Raw genomic sequence first — 21,057 nt, forward strand, 5'->3', positions numbered from 1 at the left:
TAAAATCTGATTTTCACGATTAATGTCACTGTTTGAAGCAAATATATATTTTGACTTGTACATATATTCACTGAAAAACACTCAGTTTCAGTGCAAAATGTTTGGACACCAAAATTCTCTTTACAAGTTTGTGGGTAATGAAAAAAATGTCATTTACTGATTCTTTTTATTTGGTGAAATGCACTGACATCAAACAAACAAACAAACAAACAAACAAACAAACAAACAAACAAACAAACAAACAAACAAACAAAGACCCCCAAAACCTGGAATCAAACATTTTTATTGTACAGTATAAGGCAAAAACTGCACACAAGTTATTATTCACATTATAAACATGCATTTAGAACCATATTAATCTATACATACAATTTATTACTGATCAATAATAATAATAATAATAATAATAATAATAATAATAATAATAAGCTTAACAATACTAAACTGGGTTTAACTTTATAGGGCAGCTATATGGGCTTTTGATCCTTCAGCTCCTTAACACAGTTAAGTTAAAAACGAGTCTGTTTTACTCTCAAACAAAAAAAAAACAACACTTAATTTACACGTGAGCCAGACGATGAACAAATGAGGTGGAAATGTTCAAGACGTGCAGCAAGTTAATGTACACAGAGATGAGCAACGTGATGTAGCACGAAGGATAAATACTGAAAAGTCATTTACTTACATACAACAAGCCCAAAACATTCAGATCCTCCAGTGTTGTTGTTTTTTTTTATATATATAATAATACTGTAAACTCAATATGAGTTATTCTTCCATATTTAAAAAAAAAAACAAAATATTTACAAAAAGTAAAATTTATTGTTCTAAGTTTTGCAGACTTTGATGCTGTATGAACACATTTCCGTTTACTCGTGCATGCTTTAAACGATGCGTTTCATTGCAATAGAAATGCTTTTCCTGAATCGTCCTCTACAAGGCTTGTAATATCTCCTGTAAGAGCAGCCACTAAATTATAGATTTGTTCTGTTGTATTTTAAATAAATAACATGAGCAGAAAATAGTCTGTGATCCTCCAGTGAATTTTTCTTTACTTCATCATCACCACACAGACGTCAATGTCAGCTGTGGTTTTTAATACGCACACACACACACACACACACACACACACACACACACACACACACACACACACACACACACACACACACACACACTTCATCTTCATCCATCTACTGTATATTTCCAGGAAGGTTAAATGATTATATTAATAGTGTTTTCTGACGGGATTCTGTCGTGACAATGCTTTCTCACCTGCCCTCTTACCTGAGAACTAAATTCTTTACAGCCTGTAGAGAGACAGTGTGTGTGTGTGTGTGTGTGTGTGTGTGTGTGTGTTGGGTGTATGTGTGTTGGGTGTGTACACATTTCCTGTACTGTGTCTGAGTGCAGTTTATTTGGCCACATTCAGCCAGTTTTTCCAGGGTGAGCGGTTTGGCACTGCAGTGGCTTCCGGTATGCAGGACACAGAGGACGATGCTTTCAGTGGTTTGCGGAAAAAAGACAGGCGACTTCCTCCTGACCTCTTTGACTGCATCTGCTGCTCTGTTTGGCTCTTTAGCTGCTGGTTAATGATTACCTGGATGTCATCCTTTGAAAAGCATCACACACACACACACACACACACACACAAACAATTTTAATACAGTACAATACTTTGCAAGTAATGAACCAACTGTACACAAGTTGTTGATGCATAAAATCCTAATCCTAAAGATCTGCTGCTCCTGCTCCAGCATCATCATGTTACTGATGGGGTCTTTATTTTAGCTGCATACACTGATCAGATCAGCCATAATGTTAAAACCACTGAGAGCTGATGTGAATAACGTTGATGATCTCATTACAATGGCAGCTGTCCAGCGATGTGATATACGGATCAAGCAGCAAACAAATAATCGGTTCTCAATGTCCATGTGTTTCCATGTGGAAAAATGGGCAAGTGTAAAGATATGAGTGACTCTTACAAGGGACAAATGGCAGTTGACATCTTATGTCTTGGACATCTGAGGTCTTATGAGATGTTCCCAGTGGTTAACACCTAAGAAAAGTGTCTTGGGCTTACGTCTCACTGAAGAGCTACTGTAGATCAAATTGGTGAAAACTTTAATGCTGGCTACGACAGAGACTTGAACACACGACGTACAAGGACGACCTGAACGATATCAGGTAGGAGGTGGTTTTAAACTTAGGGTTGTTTTTTTTTTTTTTACATGTGCACGGTGTGAATTTCAAGATTTTGGCCAGCAGGGGGAGACATGTGACTATTACAGGTGATCAAAAACCTCCTGGCATTATTTGTTTCAATGGATCAGTAAATAAAACTCTCTCTGGCTCCCATTCATGTGACATTTCTCTCCGATCAGCTCTCGCCTAACAGGAAGCTTCACCTGGAGGCGAGGAAATCGACCCTGCCCTCTGCTCTGTTCGAATCCATTCACAGCAGTGAATCTAAGCGACGTGTCCTTTAAAGTTTAGTGATTTTCTTGCTCATTGTCAGACAGGAAGTATCACATTGCAGCAATGAAACTGACCCTAACCTTTATCTCATACAGACTGTTTTTTTTTCTGTGTGAGAGAGTGAGAGTGAGAGTTTTCCCACCTGCCAGGCCTCCAGTTCCTGAGACAGCTCCAGTTTACGCTGGATGGCCTCCAGCAGTTGGTTGTTCAGATACATCATATCATTTCTGCACCGCACCAGTTCTGCCTCCACTGCTGTTTTCCTGCATTTAGAGGAAAGTCCAAACGTCATCACGCACCGTGTAACATTAACACACAGGGTGCAATTTCCCATTTCAGGAAATATAAAGTTACAGAAACAGAAGGTGTTAAACACCTTCGCACAGGTAACTTACTTACAGGAATATTTGTATAAAGAGAGGTTGCTATAGAAACAGGCACATTAATATAAAACTTGTTTTACACTCATTTATAGGCTCGATTACGTACTTTGAAATGGCGTCATCTCTGTCTTTAATAGCTCTCTGAATGATCTCTTTATCCAGCCTGCTGTCAGCTTTGAGCCGGAGTTCAGCGTTCTCATTTAAGAGCTGTGTGTTCTGAGTGTGAGAGAGAGAGAGAGAGAGAGAGAGAGAGAGAGAGAGAGAGAGAGAGAGAGAGAGAGGGGAGAGAGAGAGAAGGGAGAGAGAAAGAGAGAGAGAAGAGAGAGAGCGAGAAGAGAGAGAGACACAGAGACAGAGAGAGAGTGAGAAAGAGAGAGAGAAAGAGAGACAGAGACAGAGAGAGTGAGAAAGAGACAGAGAGAGAGAAAGAGAGAGAAAGAGAGAGAGAGAGAGAGAGAGAGAGAGAGAGACAAAGAGAGAGACAGAGAGAGAGAAGAGAGAGAGAGACACAGAGACAGAGAGAGAGTGAGAAAGAAAGAATAGATATAGAAAAGATAGACAGACCAGAATAGATTGTAAAAGAGATAGAGATAGAAAGAGAGACAAGATAGAAAGATAATATAGATATATATAGATATACAAAGATATAGACAAATAATATAAATATACAGATCACATACTATATTTATAAAAAATATATATATATATAAATAGCATACATATATATAGTTATAAATATATATATATTATAAAATATATCCATATAATCTATATATATATATAAATATATATAGAATATATATAATATATATTATAAATATACACATATACATATATATTTATAAAAAATAATATAAGATATTATATACATAACATATATAAGATAAATATATATAGATAAATACTATACATATAAGATATTATACTATATATTTAGAAAATATATTATAAATATATATAATAATATATATATACTATATATTTAGAAATATTATTATATATATATATATATATTATATAAAGATAGATGAAGCCCATGAGTAAGCTGAGGTGAAAAACACATTAAATGTTTGCTGTAAATCTAATTAATTAAATATACACTATATGTTTATACACTAAAATCACTAATAGATATCAGTGTGTTTAATAAAAGACAACGGTGCTAAAATGACCCATATGTTCACTGGTAACAGTTAAAATACAGTAAAAGTTTTCACTCAAGTCATAAAAAAGGACACAATTTATGATATAAATATGATGGGAACCATTAGCTACGAAAAGGCTTTATACTCGTTCTGTCAAACGTTAGCGACCATGCTAACAATTCTGATTATACAAACTAGCTGAAAACACGACTCTCTCTCCAACTAGCCGAATGCTAATTACTAGCTAACAACAGAGAGATTAGGAATGAGATAAGAATAATGAATAACAATTTACTAATCTCACAAACCTTTGTAGCACGATAATAACTACTGGAATGTTAAGAGCTATCTAAGATTTAAGGGATCAGGAATAAGATTAGGCTAATATTCTAATAGCTCTGACCATCAGACCTGTCAGTTAGATAATAATAACTCTCTTCAACTAGCTGAATGCTAACAGCTAGCTCATGATCGAGAGATTAGGAATTAGACAAGTCAGATCTCAAATGTTTGCAGTACAAACTAGCTGAATGCTAATAGCTAGCTGTCTTGAGAAAAACATTAGATCTTTGTTTTTTTTTAGATTTGTTAGGAATTTAGCTAAACCCCTTTAAGGTGGCCGAAGCTAAACGAGTTTTTTTTGTGGTTTGAAGTGTAATGAAAGTAAAAGTGAAACACGGTGTAAAATCGATGACTTTTAAACAAAAAATAGAATAAAAAAATATATTCAGTCATTAAATCTCTGACATGCTTAAAAACTACTGAAGAGAAACATTCTTAAGAAGTCTTTGTCTGGAAGTTCCTCTCAGCTCATCGGTGCATTTTTGTAAGAGGACAAAAGCGAGGTCAGAAGCAGCCCTTTGGCCCCCATGAAAGCTCTAACACATGAGGCATTGTCACCTGATCTCGCAGCTCCTGTATCCAGGACGTATTCTCACACGGCGCCGTGTCTCCTCCCACAATGGGCCTGTTCATCTCCTGAAGACGCAACGAAACACAGATACGGCATTTCAGTATCACCGGGCCGATACGAGCCGAGCTCTTTGTTACAGGCCGTAGGGAGGGGTCTTATGTGAAGACTAATACACGAGAACAAATGGACCAGATACGAATGGCCTCGTCTCCTTTGTTTTTCTTTCTTTCTTTCCTTTTTTTTTTTAACGGATGTAAAAAATGTAATGACAAAGTAAACTTTCGGCATATATATAGACACATAGATATGTACATATACTGATTTTACTGACCTTTCTTTTATAAATGAATTAAAATGAAATGTAAGGTTTTGTTGATTTTGTTAGATATTATGAATAAATGGCCACTGGATTTAGGAAATAGCTGCAATGTGACATGATGAACAGATCACGTTTGTAAACGGTAGTAAAAAAAACCAGCAGGGGAAAAAAAATAGGTCAGCTATTGTTTAGGGTATTGTTTCCATGCATGTGTGTGTGAGAGTGTATGAGAGAGACGTCTGTGGCGTGTGTGTGTGTGTGTGTGTGTGTGTGTGTGTGTGTGTGTGTGTGTGTGTGTGTGTGTGTGAGAGAGAGAAAGAGAGAGAGAGAGAGAGAGAGAGAGAGAAAGAGTCTGTGGCTTGTGTGTGTGTGTGTGTGTGTATGTGTGTGTGTGTGTGTGTGTGTGTGTGTGTGTGTGTGTGTGTGAGAGAGAGAGAGAGAGAGAGAGAGAGAGAGAGAGAGAGAGAGTCTGTGGCTTGTGTGTGTGTGTGAGAGAGAGACAGAGAGAGAGAGAGAGAGAGAGAGAGAGAGCGAGAGAGAGAAAGAGTCTGTGGCTTGTGTGTGTGTGTGTGAAAGAGAGAGAGAGAGAGAGAGAGAGAGAGAGAGAGAGAGAGAGAGAGAGAGTCTGTGGCTTGTGTGTGTGTGTGTGTGTGTGTGTGTGTGTGTGTGTGTGAGAGAGAGAGAGAGAGAGAGAGAGAGAGAGTCTGTGGCTTGTGTGTGTGTGTGTGAGAGAGAGACAGAGAGAGAGAGAGAGAGCGAGAGAGCGAGAGCGAGAGAGAGAGAGAGAGAGAGTCTGTGGCTTGTGTGTGTGTGTGTGTGTGTGTGTGTGTGTGTGTGTGTGTGTGTGTGTGTGTGTGTGTTTCAGTGTGGCCACAGAGCTCACCTGCAGTGTCTCATTGTGCACAATCCTTTCTGCTGCACTCTTCAGCTGTCCCAGCATGCTTTGCAGTCTATCGTCTTGATTGCACTGGGCCTCAGAACCACGGGAAACAGGAAGCAGCATGTGTAAGATGGAGCTCACTTCCTGTATGACCTAAAGGTAAAATCAAGATGCTGACAGCATTCATAGCATTTTTGTCATAAACATGTATATCATTTTATTTTATTGGTTAACATTAAGCTGACTCCGTGATCTACAAAGCAACACGGGGTTAATTACCATGACTGTCATTACTGGGATTTATTACCATGACTGTCATGACATTATGTTCACCTTGCTCAGTATATTCCGGAAACATTACACACTGAAATAAATACATCTACGTGTTAAAACCCGAATTGAATTACGTCAGGTAAGTTGATACTTCCCCTATTTTGGCCCAATGGTTTGAGCCGTTGTCTTTTCTCACTAGAAAACCGTCTACACCTGCTGAAATTTCCAGGAAAATGTTCAATTCAATTCAATTCAATTCAAGTTTATTTGTATAGCGCTTTTTACAATAGACATTGTCACAAAGCAGCTTTACAGAACATAAACACAGAGCAGAAGGTAAACATAATTAATGATAAAGGAAATAACGAATAATAAAAGAAATAAGAATTAACAGAATAAAAATTCTAGGTTATTATTAGATGTATATAGTTCACAGTGTGTATGTATTTATTCCCCTATGAGCAAGTCTGAGGTGACTCAGGCAGCAGTGGCGAGGAAAAACTGCCTTAAATCGGTAAAGGAAGAAACCTTGAGAGGAACCGGACTCGAGGGGGAACCCATCCTAAAGAGTGACTATAATTCGTGTCAGTTTCCAAAGAAAAGCCTATAAATTGATCCAGCAACAATTCCAGATCTAGTTAGAATATAAAAAGACTCGTTTTACGCCAATCCCCGTACCGTAGCCTGAACTCAAACTATCTACCCCACTGCCCTTTTAAGCAGAATCGGCACGCGGCCATCAGTCTGCCTTTTACCCCAATTACTGTGAAATAAACACGACCGCCTCCTGTCCATGAAGCACAACGAACTGACATCATTATAGAGGAATTTCAGTATTTCATCGGCAACTTAATGGTATTATAGTTTAACTTGCTCCGTCAACATGCTTGTTACTGTCACACTTTGACACTTTGACCCTGTATTCGTGACACCGCTCGAAATTATTTAACCACAAAAATGAAAGAATGTCTCCAATGTAATAAGTGTTTGGGAGGGTTGTTATTATTCGATAATGATCCACTGGCATTGAAACCTGAAAGCAAAGTCCTATCAAAATGCATTCAAATGCAGAAGTTATACTGTAAAGAAAGGGAAATGATGACTGAATAGATTTTGTTCATCCTACTTAACACTAATATCTATCCATCCATCCATCTACGTATAATACACAGGGTCATGTGGAACCTATCCCAGGGAACACGGTGCAAAAGGAAGGGGGACATTGGACACTGGACAGAGTGTCAACCCATTGCATTTCATTGCATAACTGCAAACACACTAATTGGAAAAACCTAACAAACCTAAAACACATGACTGGGAAGGAAACCAGAGTAAAGCATGAGGAGAAAATACAAACTCTGCTCACACAAAATACAGGCGTGTACAGTATCGAACCCCCAACACCACAGGTTCAAGGAAACTGTACCACTGGTCCCTTCAAACTAATATAAAGCCTGATGGTTCCTTTAGTTTACTTTGGCTAACGTCTAACAATCTATATTTGTCCTCCAATGAGTGTCCTTACAGGAGAACACGAACAGAATGTTCCACTGCTTTCAATGCCGAATGTTCTCCTTATCGTTCGCTTCTGGTTTCAGTTTATACTGCGTTTATACTCTAACCTTTATATCTCAGTTAAACAAACTGTGGCAAAATTTGTCGCTAAACTGTATCTTCAAAAGTTCCAGCCAAGAGGCCTGGAATCTTTGCTTCAGGTCATTGTACTGTACTGTAAATGCAGCACGTATCATAAACCGAACGGATGCTAACGTTTATGTTAGCACATAAATGTAAGATTACGTTTTATTTTCAAATCATTCTCTACTGATATCCTTGGCTTGGCAAGCTGACAAGAGATTTACCGGTAAAGTCAGTCTATTTGACTTGTGTACTGTTTCACACATTGTATATTCAGAATATGCAGCAGTTTAACCTGATTTCCTAGGTGACTTTATTCCTTCAAGCTCGTCACTTAAATCAATTACACGAGAGAAAGATTAACAGGGGGTCACGGTGGCTTAGCGGTTACCACGTTCGCCACACACCTACAGGGTCGGGGGTTCGATTCCCCCCTCCACCTTGTGTGTGTGGAGTTTGCATGTTCTCCCCGTGCCTCGGGGGTTTCCTCCGGGTACTCCGGTTTCCTCCCCCGGTCCAAAGACATGCATGGTAGGTTGATTGGCATCTCTGGAAAATTGTCCGTAGTGTGTGAGTGTGTGAGTGAATGGGAGTGTGTGTGTGTGAGTGTGTGAGTGAATGAGAGTGTGTGTGTGTGTGCCCTGTGATGGGTTGGCACTCCGTCCAGGGTGTATCCTGCCTCGATGCCCGATGAAGCCTGAGATAGGCACAGGCTCCCCGTGACCCGAGACGTTCGGATAAGCGGTAGTAAACGAATGAACGAATGAAGAATAAAAAATGTACAGATGCCTAGTGCATTTAGCTGAAATGTGTAAAAAATAAAAGATTACTGAATCGTCATAGAAGAATAAAAAGAATCGATAATAGTATGATGTCATCCTTAACCTCATCTACAATGTCATGTCAGTTACACGGTGTCTACCTTTTTTCTGACGGGACGCAGAATAAAATACACAGAAAACACGTAATATCATTATTCATAAAATACCAGAATATTATATATATAAAATAGTTTTGTTATCTATGCTACATTTTAGTTAATTAGCTAGCTTCAATTAACAGCCTTGAAAAACGTCCACACCTTCGGCCCGTGATCTAGTGAACGCTGCATGCTGTGAGATTACAACCTGAGGTTATAGATCAGCTCTTCGATATTATTTATCATTCTAAATGTTCCATTCTTATAAAACTCCTGATACAACTCGAGATTGTACATCATTATATTTGGCATGCTAATTACTGTGCGTTATGTGGTTGGGCAACAGCTTACACGTGTGAGATTAGAGTGCTGTGAGATTAAAGTGTGTTGTGGAGGAAGAACGCAGCATAACACACATGACAAATCTGGATCCACCCACCTCAGGTATCTACTGTACTTATAAAATAACAGAACGTAATTATAAAATAAACAGCATTGAAAATTATATTTTAAAATGCTGTTTGTAGTTGCATCAGAAAAGACGACAGCAATTTTGGAATTTTTGCTGGAGGTAATAACTAAATACATCCCTTGCTGAAGGCTTGAACACAAGAGTAAGCTCATCAGACTTACAAACTTACAGTAGGGCAAGTGGCAAATAAATCCAAGCATTCATTTTCTCAGAATTACAGACGATTGTGTACATAAAGCATCCTGTCACTTTAGTATAAACACACAGACACAACCTTCTAATATTACGGTCATGAATTTGGCACTTTATTTGTTTGTCACTAGTGATAGCGATGTGTTGTGTTTAAAATGTGGTTATGTTTACCTGCTCCTTGTCTGGGCTCCAGTTGACGGCCTCTAGGCTACGCTCCATCTCTGAAAGCAGGGACGTGTTCCCATCAGCGGTCCTCTGGAGAGAAACTTCTTCCTGTAGTTCCTCTATCTGAGACTGGAGATCTTGTACTTTGTCTTTCCTAAGCTCCACTTCCTGCCAGGCTTCTGCCAGCTACACACACATACACACATTAACCCTGATGTTCCATCTACTCAGTGGTTGTGATTGTTCGAGTCCCAAATGCCTAATGTACATTACTGTATTATTAATATGTATGGTTTGTAAGGTAACAGAAACAAAAGCTATTTCATAACTGAAAGCACTAGATATAAAAATATGAGTCATTCATTAATGACAACAGGATAATGATGACTGTGTGAGTGTACTGTATATATCTGTGTGTGTGTATGTGTGTGTGTTGTGCACCTGTTGTGTTTGTGTGTTAATCTGTTGCTCTTGTAGGGCCAGTTGTGTGTATAATGAGGACACACTGTCTCGCAGACCAGCGTTCTCTTTGCACACCGTCTCCAACCTCTGTTCCAGGGACTGTTCCCGCTCCGTCAGTCGTGCAACCTAGTGAAATATAACACACACGCACACACACACACACACACACACACACACACACACACACACACACACACACACACACACACACACACACACACACATCTATTTATTGACATTTCTCATTTAGTGCAATCATCGTCAATAACTGAAGGAGCTGAGTGTGTATAGAGTGTATTTGCTGTGTGTGTATAAGGCTGAATATCTCACTTGTTCTTTAAGGACACTGAGCATTTCTTCATCCTGTAGTCTTGGGTGGCTTTTCTCTCCCAGCTCCTGTTTCAGGCTCTGCAGCTCAGCCGTAACGGCCAGTTTCACCTCCATGGCCTACACACACACACACACACACACACACACACACACACACACACACACACACACACACACACACACAAGTTATGAGTAGATTAGTACCTGAAAAATATCTGTGAAGATGTAAAGCAACAAAACGCCACACATTTCAGTGCAGGTTCTTGGAGCAACAAGTTCTACCAGTTTCTTTCAGTTGTTTCAGTACTTTTACCAAAACGAACTTTAAAGTAGCTCTGAACATATAAGTATAAACCATTTATGATTTATGTACAAGCCAAGTGGAAGGTTCAACACAATGCTACCACCATCATGCTTCACTTGGGGGTTGGGGGGTTGGGGTGTGTGTGTAATAACTCATCTCTGAACTACTTTCAGAACGTCTAAGAAAAGTTTTGCTTTTGTATTTAAGCACTCTGTGACTTTTAGGATATATTTCCGTACAATCCAAGAGGAATCTGCTACACGATGCACCCACCACCGTGCTTCAGTGTGCACAGGGTGAAGGATTAGCAGATCTGTTTCAGAACAGTCTGAAATGGAAATGTGATTTAAGTGCACAATAATGAATGTAAACAGGTTTGTCTCAATCTATACAACAACAACCTTTTTTTTAAAGTGATATAAATCACTTTTGCTATAAATCACGATTAAAAAACAATACAAACAGTTTCCGACTGACAGCTCCATTGATTCCCTTCTTAATTCTGATAAGGAAACCTAACTGACTAATTATTATTATTATTATTATTATTATTATTATTATTATTATTATTATTATTATTATTATTATTCATTCATTTTCTACCGCTTATCTCAGGCATCATCGGGCATCGAGGCAGGATACACCCTGGACGGAGTGCCAACCCATCACAGGGCACACACACACTCTCATTCACACACACACACACACTACGGACAATTTTCCAGAGATGCCAATCAACCTACCATGCATGTCTTTGGACCGGGGGAGGAAACCGGAGTACCCGGAGGAAACCCCCGAGGCACGGGGAGAACATGCAAACTCCACACACACAAGGCGGAGGTGGGAATCGAACCCCCGACCGTGGAGGTATGAGGCTAACGTGCTAAACACTAAGCCCCTTATTATTATTATTATTATTATTATTATTATTAGTTTTGTAAAGTGATATTAATTGATGTTTTAACTGATAACTGATGATCAGGATCAGGCCACAAACAATGTGCTTCGGTGACCAAACAGTGAAAGGGAGTTATGTGTGCTTGTCAACACCGAAACAAAAGCGTGGCCTGATCCTGATTCAGCGCTCTGTGCCCTCTCACGTCAGCTCCCATCACACACGCTCCAGAGAGGATCAAAGGCGAGCACAGCAGATGGACTGTGGCATCATGGTCATGGCAGTGGCACATCATCGTGCCACATTAGGCACAGTCGGGGGGTGGTGGGTAGTGGGGGTATGGGGGTGTACGTTTGTAGTCAATCATAACAATGAAATCCATAAACAAATCTAGACGCCATCCTGAGCCCGTCTTCTCTCTTTTGTCCTATTTAAAGTAAAAGAGGAGAAAATCGATGTTTCATATAAAACACACAGCTGAAACCCCAAGAGAGGTAAAAAAAACAAAAAAAAAACAACACCACCAGAGGATGAGACAAGCCAAGCGTGACTTTGTCCCACAGGGGCAGAGTTTTGTTTAAGGGGTGTGTTTCAATCCAAACTAGAAGCAAAATCCCCCTCATTTTGGACGCAGTGTTTAAATCCTGACATCCTGTTAGCATTTTTATCAGAAACGAATCACAGACAAAGTAAAATGATATCTTCTTGTTCTGAAAAAATAAACAGATTATGAATTCTTTAGGAAAGAAATGCGAATTATCGTTCATGTTTAATCAGACGAATTGAGCCAAGCACATAAAGTCATGAAAAAGTCTTAAAATCTACATGCAGTATAGTTTCACTAAAATTAGGTAAATAATTGGCCCAAAAGTGTGTAAAGTTTAACAGTGACGATTAAAAACGACGGATTATCGAGTCTCAGAATGAACTCCTTTCTGACTCGACTGGCCGTGTCCAGTTTGCTTCTTCATATAATATTTATCTCCTTACGTCAGAAACAGCACAACAGTGAATAATTTACTAACACGATCGCATTTGTTCGGTTTGATTTCAGTCGAGGGATTTGTGCGATCACAGGCAACAGACTTACGGTACATTAAAGATGCTTTAGGTTTAGTTGGTGTGCAGGAAGAAAATGTGGCTTAGTGAAAGTGTTTTGTCATTTTAAACGCTTTCCCTCAGTTTCCTACACAATAAAAGCGACACTGTTTATGTTACTTGACTTTATTGAATCACCAGACGTTAGATCTGAAGTGACGGCTTTCATATGAAATGTCGTGAGGGGGTAAAAGTACGGAGAAGTCGTTTAGTTCTTTCTGACTAAACTTATGTGTTTGTTTGGACAGACACGGACAGAGTATCGTTAAATCAGCCGTGACACTGTACCTGCTGTAGTGTGTGTACAGTATATTGACACAGACCGACTGTAACATCATATATTTCCTTTTCACTGGAAATCAAACAACAGCTTGACAACGGAGTAACGGTGCTACTGAGGCGCTACCGTGTGAGAATGTCAGGATGTTTATGGGCTGAAAGGCCAACCTAAACACACACACACACACACACACACACACACACACACACACACACACACACACACACACTTCTGGGTGTTTGCACTCACTGGTACGGAGAGTTACGGCATTCCGAGCATGGCTGCTTCTTGTTTTCAGTGATCCTCTAACACCTGCTGTCTTTCTCACTCCCTCTCCTCCTTCACATTTCTGTCCTTGATAAGCAGTAGCCAAATTAATATTGAGTAACCTGAGGACAACTCCCTCTCTCCCTCTCTCTCCCTCCCTCTCTCTCTCTCCCTCCCTCTCTCCCTCTTTCTCCCTCTCTCTCCCTCTCTCTCTTTCTTTCTCCCTCTCTCTCTTTCTCCCTCTCTCTCCCTCCCTCTCTCTCACTTTCTCCCTCTCTCTTTCTCCCTCTCTCTCCCTCTCTCTCTTTCTCCCTCTCTCTCCCTCTCTCTCTTTCTCCCTCTCTCTCTTTCTCCCTCTCTCTCTTTCTTTCTCCCTCTCTCTCTCTCCCTCTCTCTCTTTCTTTCTCTCTCTCTCTCTTTCTCCCTCTCTCTTTCTCCCTCTCTCTCTCTCCCTCTCTCTCTCCCTCTCTCTTTCTCCCTCCCTCTCTTTCTCCCTCTCTCTCTCTCTTTCTCCCTCTCTGTCTCTCTCTCTTCCTCCCTCTCTCTCTCCCTCCTGCTCTCTCTCTCTCTCTCTCTCTCTCTCTCTCTCTCTCTCTCTCTCTCTCTCTCTCTCTCTCTCTCTCTCTCTCTCTCTCTCTCTCTCTCTTTCTCCCTCACACACTCTCTCTCTCCCCCCCCTCTCTTTCTCCCTCTCTCTCTCTCTCTCTTTCTCTAAGTCCAACACATAAGCACTGAGAAGATTCCAATCCTACCTTCTCAGGCACCTTGGAAATCAGAGATCCACCATTCACAACATCTGGTAAAGGTGCACCATCTATCTCCTCCATCCAGCTGCTCAGTTTAGTTATATTAAAGCCATTGTTCAGGCTGCTCTCTAATCTCTCGTTTACTTTGCTCAAAATCTGCGACTCATCCATGGCGAAGACCGAAAGCGAATGAGCCTATTTCCTCCTCCCTAAGACTCGGACGTTTCTTGTAAACGTGCTAGTTTCCTTGAACTTTGATTTCTGGCAATAGCCTGCTGTGCAGTCCGAGTTAGGAATTACACCAGGAAACGTGTGAATGTGTGACAGCACAACAAAGCACTGCTCAGGCAGTGAAAAAAAAACAGGTCTTGGTTTGTTTTATCGTCTCTACAGCCGTTCTGACTACTCGGACGAAACAGATAAGACGTCCTCGTGAGTTCCAGGTGGAGTTTTCGAACAGTGCTGATGTATTTCGCGAGCTCTGACCTTGACAGGACTGTTTTGGAGATTAGATTAGAATTAGAGGAGCACAGAAACAAACCCACATTCGACTTTCTTACTTATTGAATTGCTTTAAATTCCAAAGTGACACTTTAAGGAATGTCATCAGGTCGTTACTTGATATTCACGATCACTTCAATGTGCTCATGTACTTTCCACTTGCTCCACATACTTCACTAATGATCTCAGGAAGGAAGCAGGAAGAAGAGGAGCAGTGACAGTAAACACACAAAACACATGTTATGAGCCCAGACTTTTAATTCCACATCTCGGTGTTGATATACTTCTTTACAGCACTAAAAGTGACCCGTGTCTTATTCTTATTATATATAAATATATGGGATTTTCCATTTGTTCTTCTGACATCTTAACACCACTCCTTATCTATTAAGGGCTACATTTTAGTACAGAAAGCACAGGAGTGACATGGGGCGTGCTGTGGTTCTGTGTGTCCTCGGGGTAAAATGTGACTCAGACAGAGGCATTCTGTCATTCCTATTTTTAGCGCTTGCTAAAAGTACCGAGTCAGCGTGTTTATTCCCTTCAATAATACATGATATACCTCTTCCTTTAGATGATAAAGTAGAGATGAATCACTCAGTGGATCAGCAGTTTTCCTGACTGGTGTTCAGTCATAATGTTGCTTTCCACACGGTCACTAAATGATGATGATGATGATGTTGATGTATTTTTATTTTTAGTAATTTAATGGTTCTTGGCAATTGTTTTAAACAAATATTAAATCACAATCATTTTTACCATCCAACATACTTCCATTTTCTGTAATGCTTATCATACTCAGTGCCGTATGGAACCTGGGACTCAGGGCACAGAAAATATAGAAGAAGGAGAAGAAGATGTCAATTAGCCTACAACGTGTATGTTTAGAATCTGCATGTAAACTCTGTACACACAGGACAGAGGTGGGAATCAAACCTCTAACCCAGAAGGTGTGAAGCAAACACAAATTAAAGAGAAGTGGAGCTCACCGCCTGGAGCTGCTCCTGAAGCTGCTGACTGATCTGGTTGTGTTGCTCTTCACTCCGACTCTTCTCCTTCTCTGCCTCTTTCAGCTGCCTCGTCAGTCGTTCAGCCCGAGCGTTCAGCACCCGGACGTCCCGCTCCAGCTCACCCACCTGACTCTCCCACTGAGCCTGGCATCCCTGCAGCTTCAGCCTCAGATTGTGTCTGTCCTGCTCCAGCTCCTGTAGACGAGGGAAGAGAGAGATGGAGCTCATCACACACTTAAATGTACATGTTCGTAGCTCCGTTCATCTTTCATATTTTAACAACAAATCGCTTTTCTTGTAATCTTTCTCCTTGTTATGTATCAGGAAACATTAAAGTTTCCTCTTATGGTTCCAAAACAGTGACACTGGAGACTTAATCAACACCTTCTGACCAATCGGATTAGAGAATTCATTGCAGTGTGGTACATTATTGAGTAAATCTCTGGACTAAATAAATAAATAGATAGATAGATAGATAGATAGATAGATAGATAGATAGATAGATAGATAGATAGATAGATAGATAGATAGATAGATAGATAGATAGATAGATAGATAGATAGATAGATAGATAGATAAACAGACAAACAAACAAACAAATAAATAAATAAGGGGGCACGGTGACTTATTGTTTAGCACGTTTGCCTCACACCTCCAGGGTTGGGGGTTTGATTCCTGCCTCCACCTTGTGTGTGTGGAGTTTGCATGTGTGAGTGAATGAGTGTGTGTGTGCCCTGTGATGGGTTGGCACTCCGTCCAGGGTGTATCCTGCCTCGATGCCCGATGACGCCTGAGATAGGCACAGGCTCCCCGTGACCCGAGAAGTTCGGATAAGCGGTAGGAAATGAATGAATGAATAATAATAATAATAATAATAATAATAATAATAATAATAATAATAATAATAATAATAATAATAAAAGCTGCAAGGAGGATACACAGGGGCCAAACACCCTGACTCAATGACCTGCAAATTCACAGACACACAACAACACGCAAAGGATTCCAGAGAATAGATTTAGAGAATGTAGATTTACTCCTTTGTATGTTTTGAGCATGACGGCGGTGAAATTTTCTATTTTGTAGGTGGAAACGTCTGGATGAACAAACGGGCAGCTGGGTGTCATTGGTGCTGTAGCTTCTGCTATCTGCTGTGTTGTCTGTCGCTAGTGGGACATTTACACAGATGTCCGGATGATGTGGATCAAGCTGGACATCGGATTGGACAAAATTCGGAGGAGGGGCAGCAAAAATGGCACTTGGAAGCATTCATTATTGAAATTTTTGTCCAGTAAGTGGCGCTGTGACAAAGTCTGTTCCATTGACTCAGGTCATAGTTCTGAAGATGACTACCAAGTTTTGTGTCACTGTCAAAGTCCCATACAGCCTCACTTCCTGTTTGGAGGCTTCGCTTTCAGGATCCTTTTGATCACTTATTTGATGCCAAATTTGGTGATGGTTGGAAAATATTTGTAAAAACATCAAAACCAAAACTGAAAAAAATCCAATATGGCAGAAAACCTAATAAGGAGTTGTGGAAATACGGGTAATTGATAATAATCTAATTTCTGCGAATGCAGTTAAAGCTCCATGGTATCGGTTCTAGCAGACAGGGTGGGGTGTGTTGTGGGAAGGGGAGCTTATTTTTTCCTTTACGACTCCGATTCACAGGCTGTAGAGCACCATATAAACACACAAACGTAGGCGCAACATTTACACAGATAGAAATCGCAAACAAATGCTTTGTGATAGCGACTACAATCACCTTCATGTGTACAGACCAAACATTTTTAACTCTAATCTCAGGTTATTAATCTCAGATTGAAATAAATGACCAGCTGTTTACAGATGAATTATAAATGAATCGGAATTAAGCGTTTATTCATTCTGTTATTTATTCTCAGTAACCTGTTGGTCTTGGTCAGGATTTGGAGCCTGTCCTAGGAACACTAGGTGCTGGGTGGGAATACATGGTGGAAGTAACATCAGTCCGTGGCAGGACATCACACATGCACTTAACACATGCATTCAACATAAGGGATGTTTTAGAGTCGAGAGAACAGAAGAGATTAATGAAAGGAGATGGATGAAATTATATGAGAGAGAGAGAGAGGGAGAGAGAGGGAGAGAGATACAGAGACAGAGAGAGGGAGAGAGAGAGGGAGAGAGAGAGACAGAGAGGGAGAGAGAGAGAGAGAGAGAGAGAGAGAGAGAGAGAGATACAGAGACAGAGAGAGGGAGAGAGAGAGTGAGGGACAGAGAGAGAAAGACAAAGAGAGAGGGAGAGAAAGGGAGATACAGAGAGAGAGAGAGAGAGAGAGAGAGAGACAGAGAGAGAGAGACAGAGACAGAGAGAGAGAGACAGAGACAGACAGAGAGAGAGAGAGAGAGAGAGAGAGAGAGAGACAGACAGAGAGAGAGAGACACAGATAGAGAGAGAGAGAGAGAGAGAGAGAGAGAGAGAGAGAGAGAGAGACAGACAGACAGAGACAGAGAGACAGAGAGAGAGAGAGACACACACACACAGACAGAGAGAGAGAGAGACACACACACAGACAGACAGACAGACAGAGAGAGAGAGAGAGAGAGAGAGAGAGAGAGAGAGAGAGAGAGAGAGAGAGAGAGAGAGAGAGTAATGAAAACGACATGAATGTAAAAGAGACACTGGGTTAATGTGACACTCATTGCCAAGATGTGAAAGAAATGAGAAGGACTTTTTTTGAGTACATTAAATTCTTCCAGGTTGATAAACGTCAGCTGGTTTAGAGACTTCTGGACAGAGCGGAAAACCTGCGTAACGTGAGCTGGGAATGACACGACTGTCGAACGGAAGGAGTGGACATTTTCACTGGGAAACTTTTCCCTTAAAATAACATTTTGTCGTCGGTCATGCGTCATTAAAGCGAACGATTACAGGACTGAACGGATTGTTCTTTAAGCATGATATTAACACTCTGTGACTGCTCTGTGACTGCTTATGCAGAACAAACCCAAATTTAAACAGACCTATGATCTTTATTCACGTCTCATGGTTTCACAATCGTCCCATTGTGCACATCAGCCGTTGAAGAGAATCACAGCGGCTACGTGGGGTCAAAGGTCAGTCAAGATATGTGGATTCTCACTGGTGAGCGAGGTGTTACTGAGACGTCTCACTGATCTCAGTTCAGTCTTCTAATCAGGACGTTATTGAGACTTTTATGTTCACACGATTAAAATCAGATGAAAGATTAAAGGCAGAACTGGAACCTGGTACATTGTTAAGGATTTACAGCATCGTCTGTGTGCGATGATTATATAATGCTTATATATTTATAATGCTTATATATTTAAAGATATGATGCTGGATAGTGAAATAAAAATTAGATCATACAATCTTTAAATATAGAACCATTATATAATCATTGCACACAGATGATGCTGTACTACATCTTTAACTCTTTCCTGGACATTTCGGTAGATGGTTGATTTTTTTTTTTTAGGTTCCTTTTGAATAAAATATATCTGCATATCATGATGAAAGTGAAGTGACATATGGCTAAGTACGGTGACCCATACTCAGAATTTGTTCTCTACATTTAACCCATCCAAAGTGCACACACACAGCATGAGCACACACCCGGAGCAGTGGGGACTCGAACCCACAACCTTCGGGTTACAAGTCAGACTCTCTAACCATTAGGCCACGACTGCACGTGTTGACGACGAACAAACTACCTGCATGCACTGATACTGATACAGCTGCTGTTTACTGAACTCCACAGAAGCTTCTGAACTCCACAGAGGCTTCAGTTCCACAACACAACAGATATAGACTTCCATCCTGACCGCATTAGTCACTTTTTTCAGTTCATGCAGAAGCAGTTGTATTTTGAATGGAAACGTTCACAGACTTACTTGTTCCTTCCGACATAAAGGTGAAGGTATCACACCATTAAAGGAAGAACTGAAGCTGAAGGAAACTAAACCATGGAGATCTGAACTTCACCCCTTGAATGTGGCAAGTGGAAACTCAGACAAGTGGAAAGAGTCTCCGCGCGTCTCGTTACTCCACAACACGACTTTTACGCAGTTCTATATGATCTTACCTCGATCTTCTCCGTGTTCTGTTCTTGCAGTTTGTTCTTCTCCTCCTTCAGCTGCCGGTTCTCGTTCAGAAGCGCGTTCCCGAGCTGAGCCGCGAGCACGAGCTCTTCCTCTTTCCGGCGCAGGGCTGCGCGCAGCTCGCCTCCGTCTCCATAAGGGTAGAAATCCTCCTCTAAGTCCATTCTGTGAACCCGAAAACAAAGCTCCTCCAGCCGACTCATAATGCACTCATAAACAGGTTTAGATGAGATGTAACGCTTCACCAGTTCAGTGTGGACGTTCTCTTGTTAGTCTGAGAACAAATGAAGCAGAGAGGTGGAAGGATGGAAGGAAACTCCTCACCTCCAACAGTAAGAGGGACAAAAGAGGGGCAGGACCTGTCACATGCAGGTGGAGGTGTGTGTTATACTGAACAACTGAGATGAGCTCAACTCAAGTCTGCCAAGGTTCATTATACACTGGGGATTAAATGTTAGGCTAAAAAAATAGCTGGATTATTATTTATTTATTTATTTGTTTATTTATTTCACATTTAAAACTGGAATTTAAAAAAAATTAATCTAAATGAAAAGATCTTAAGTGACAGTTTAAATTGGTTTAAACCAAATAAAGAGAGTTAAACTCGTGTTATTTTGGTCCACATTATTATTATTTATTTATTTTCTATCACACCATATTCAGTTACAATGAGGTCTTATAACAAGGCTGGGGATTATTGATTTAATCTGGCAACCCTTGGCGTTCTAATATAACCTTGGCATTACATTTTGTTATTAAAATGAATGTGACCATCTCTGGTGGCCATTTCATTTTCTTGGGATAAACCTCATAAAGAACATAAGACGATTTAACAAACTTAATCTGTAGCTCCAGCACAGGCTTACCTTCTCAGGTCAATCTGTCTCTGTGTCTCTAATGAAACCAGCGTGGTCTCTGGTATTTTGATTGACGGTGGCAATATATGCATTGGGTTGGGGGGTAAATCTGTGGTTGCTGTCAAGGTCAGGGGTCAGAGCATGAAAATCTGTTTTAGGTAGAGATCATCATGGTGTGAATAAAGGAGGATAGCATCGTGACGCATGGCATGGTCATTGTATTCAGGAGACCCCACGCGTCTGTACATATGGCCTGGGGTTCGAATCCTCCCCCCTTCCCATGAGCACAGGAGCTGTTCATTCTGCCACAATGGTCTTAATGTCATTAAACAGTTTACAACCTGTTAATAAAGACATAGCCTGTAAAAAAGACACACAAAAGCCTCATATCAGGAGCGACTGATTAGGCAAAACACTTTAATT

At 40.5% G+C, this 21,057-nt stretch overlaps 1 protein-coding gene across 2 annotated transcripts; it reads right to left on the reverse strand.

The window, feature by feature from the left end:
• Window positions 1-267: 267 nt before the first annotated feature.
• Window positions 268-20,092, reverse strand: si:ch211-235m3.5 (BICD family-like cargo adapter 1). 2 transcript variants are annotated; one of them, XM_027162690.2, is made up of 10 exons: window positions 19,762-20,092; window positions 15,653-15,868; window positions 10,573-10,689; window positions 10,222-10,368; window positions 9,787-9,966; window positions 6,125-6,274; window positions 4,910-4,987; window positions 2,971-3,080; window positions 2,624-2,744; window positions 268-1,612 (listed from the first exon to the last, which is right to left on the reverse strand). In XM_027162690.2, exons 1-10 carry the CDS (start codon window positions 19,978-19,980, stop codon window positions 1,415-1,417), a joined length of 1,536 nt encoding a protein of 511 aa, XP_027018491.2. In that variant the 5' UTR covers window positions 19,981-20,092; the 3' UTR covers window positions 268-1,414. The 2 variants fall into 2 exon arrangements, with proteins under 2 accessions (XP_027018491.2, XP_027018492.2); XM_027162691.2 differs by lacking the exons at window positions 15,653-15,868; window positions 19,762-20,092 and adding an exon at window positions 14,169-14,471.
• Window positions 20,093-21,057: the final 965 nt, after the last annotated feature.

This window comes from Tachysurus fulvidraco, chromosome 22 (genome assembly GCF_022655615.1).
Source record: "Tachysurus fulvidraco isolate hzauxx_2018 chromosome 22, HZAU_PFXX_2.0, whole genome shotgun sequence".
Taxonomy (NCBI): domain Eukaryota; kingdom Metazoa; phylum Chordata; class Actinopteri; order Siluriformes; family Bagridae; genus Tachysurus; species Tachysurus fulvidraco.

Coding starts and splice junctions, on each gene's coding strand:
- si:ch211-235m3.5 (XM_027162690.2), bottom strand. CDS start 19,980: ATGAGTCGGCTGGAGGAGCTTTGTTTTCGGGTTCACAGAATGGACTTA. Junction 15,869..19,761: donor AGAACACGGAGAAGATCGAG/GTAAGATCATAT, acceptor CCTCGTCTACAG/GAGCTGGAGCAGGACAGACA. Junction 9,967..10,221: donor TTAACACACAAACACAACAG/GTGCACAACACA, acceptor ATGTGTGTGTAG/CTGGCAGAAGCCTGGCAGGA.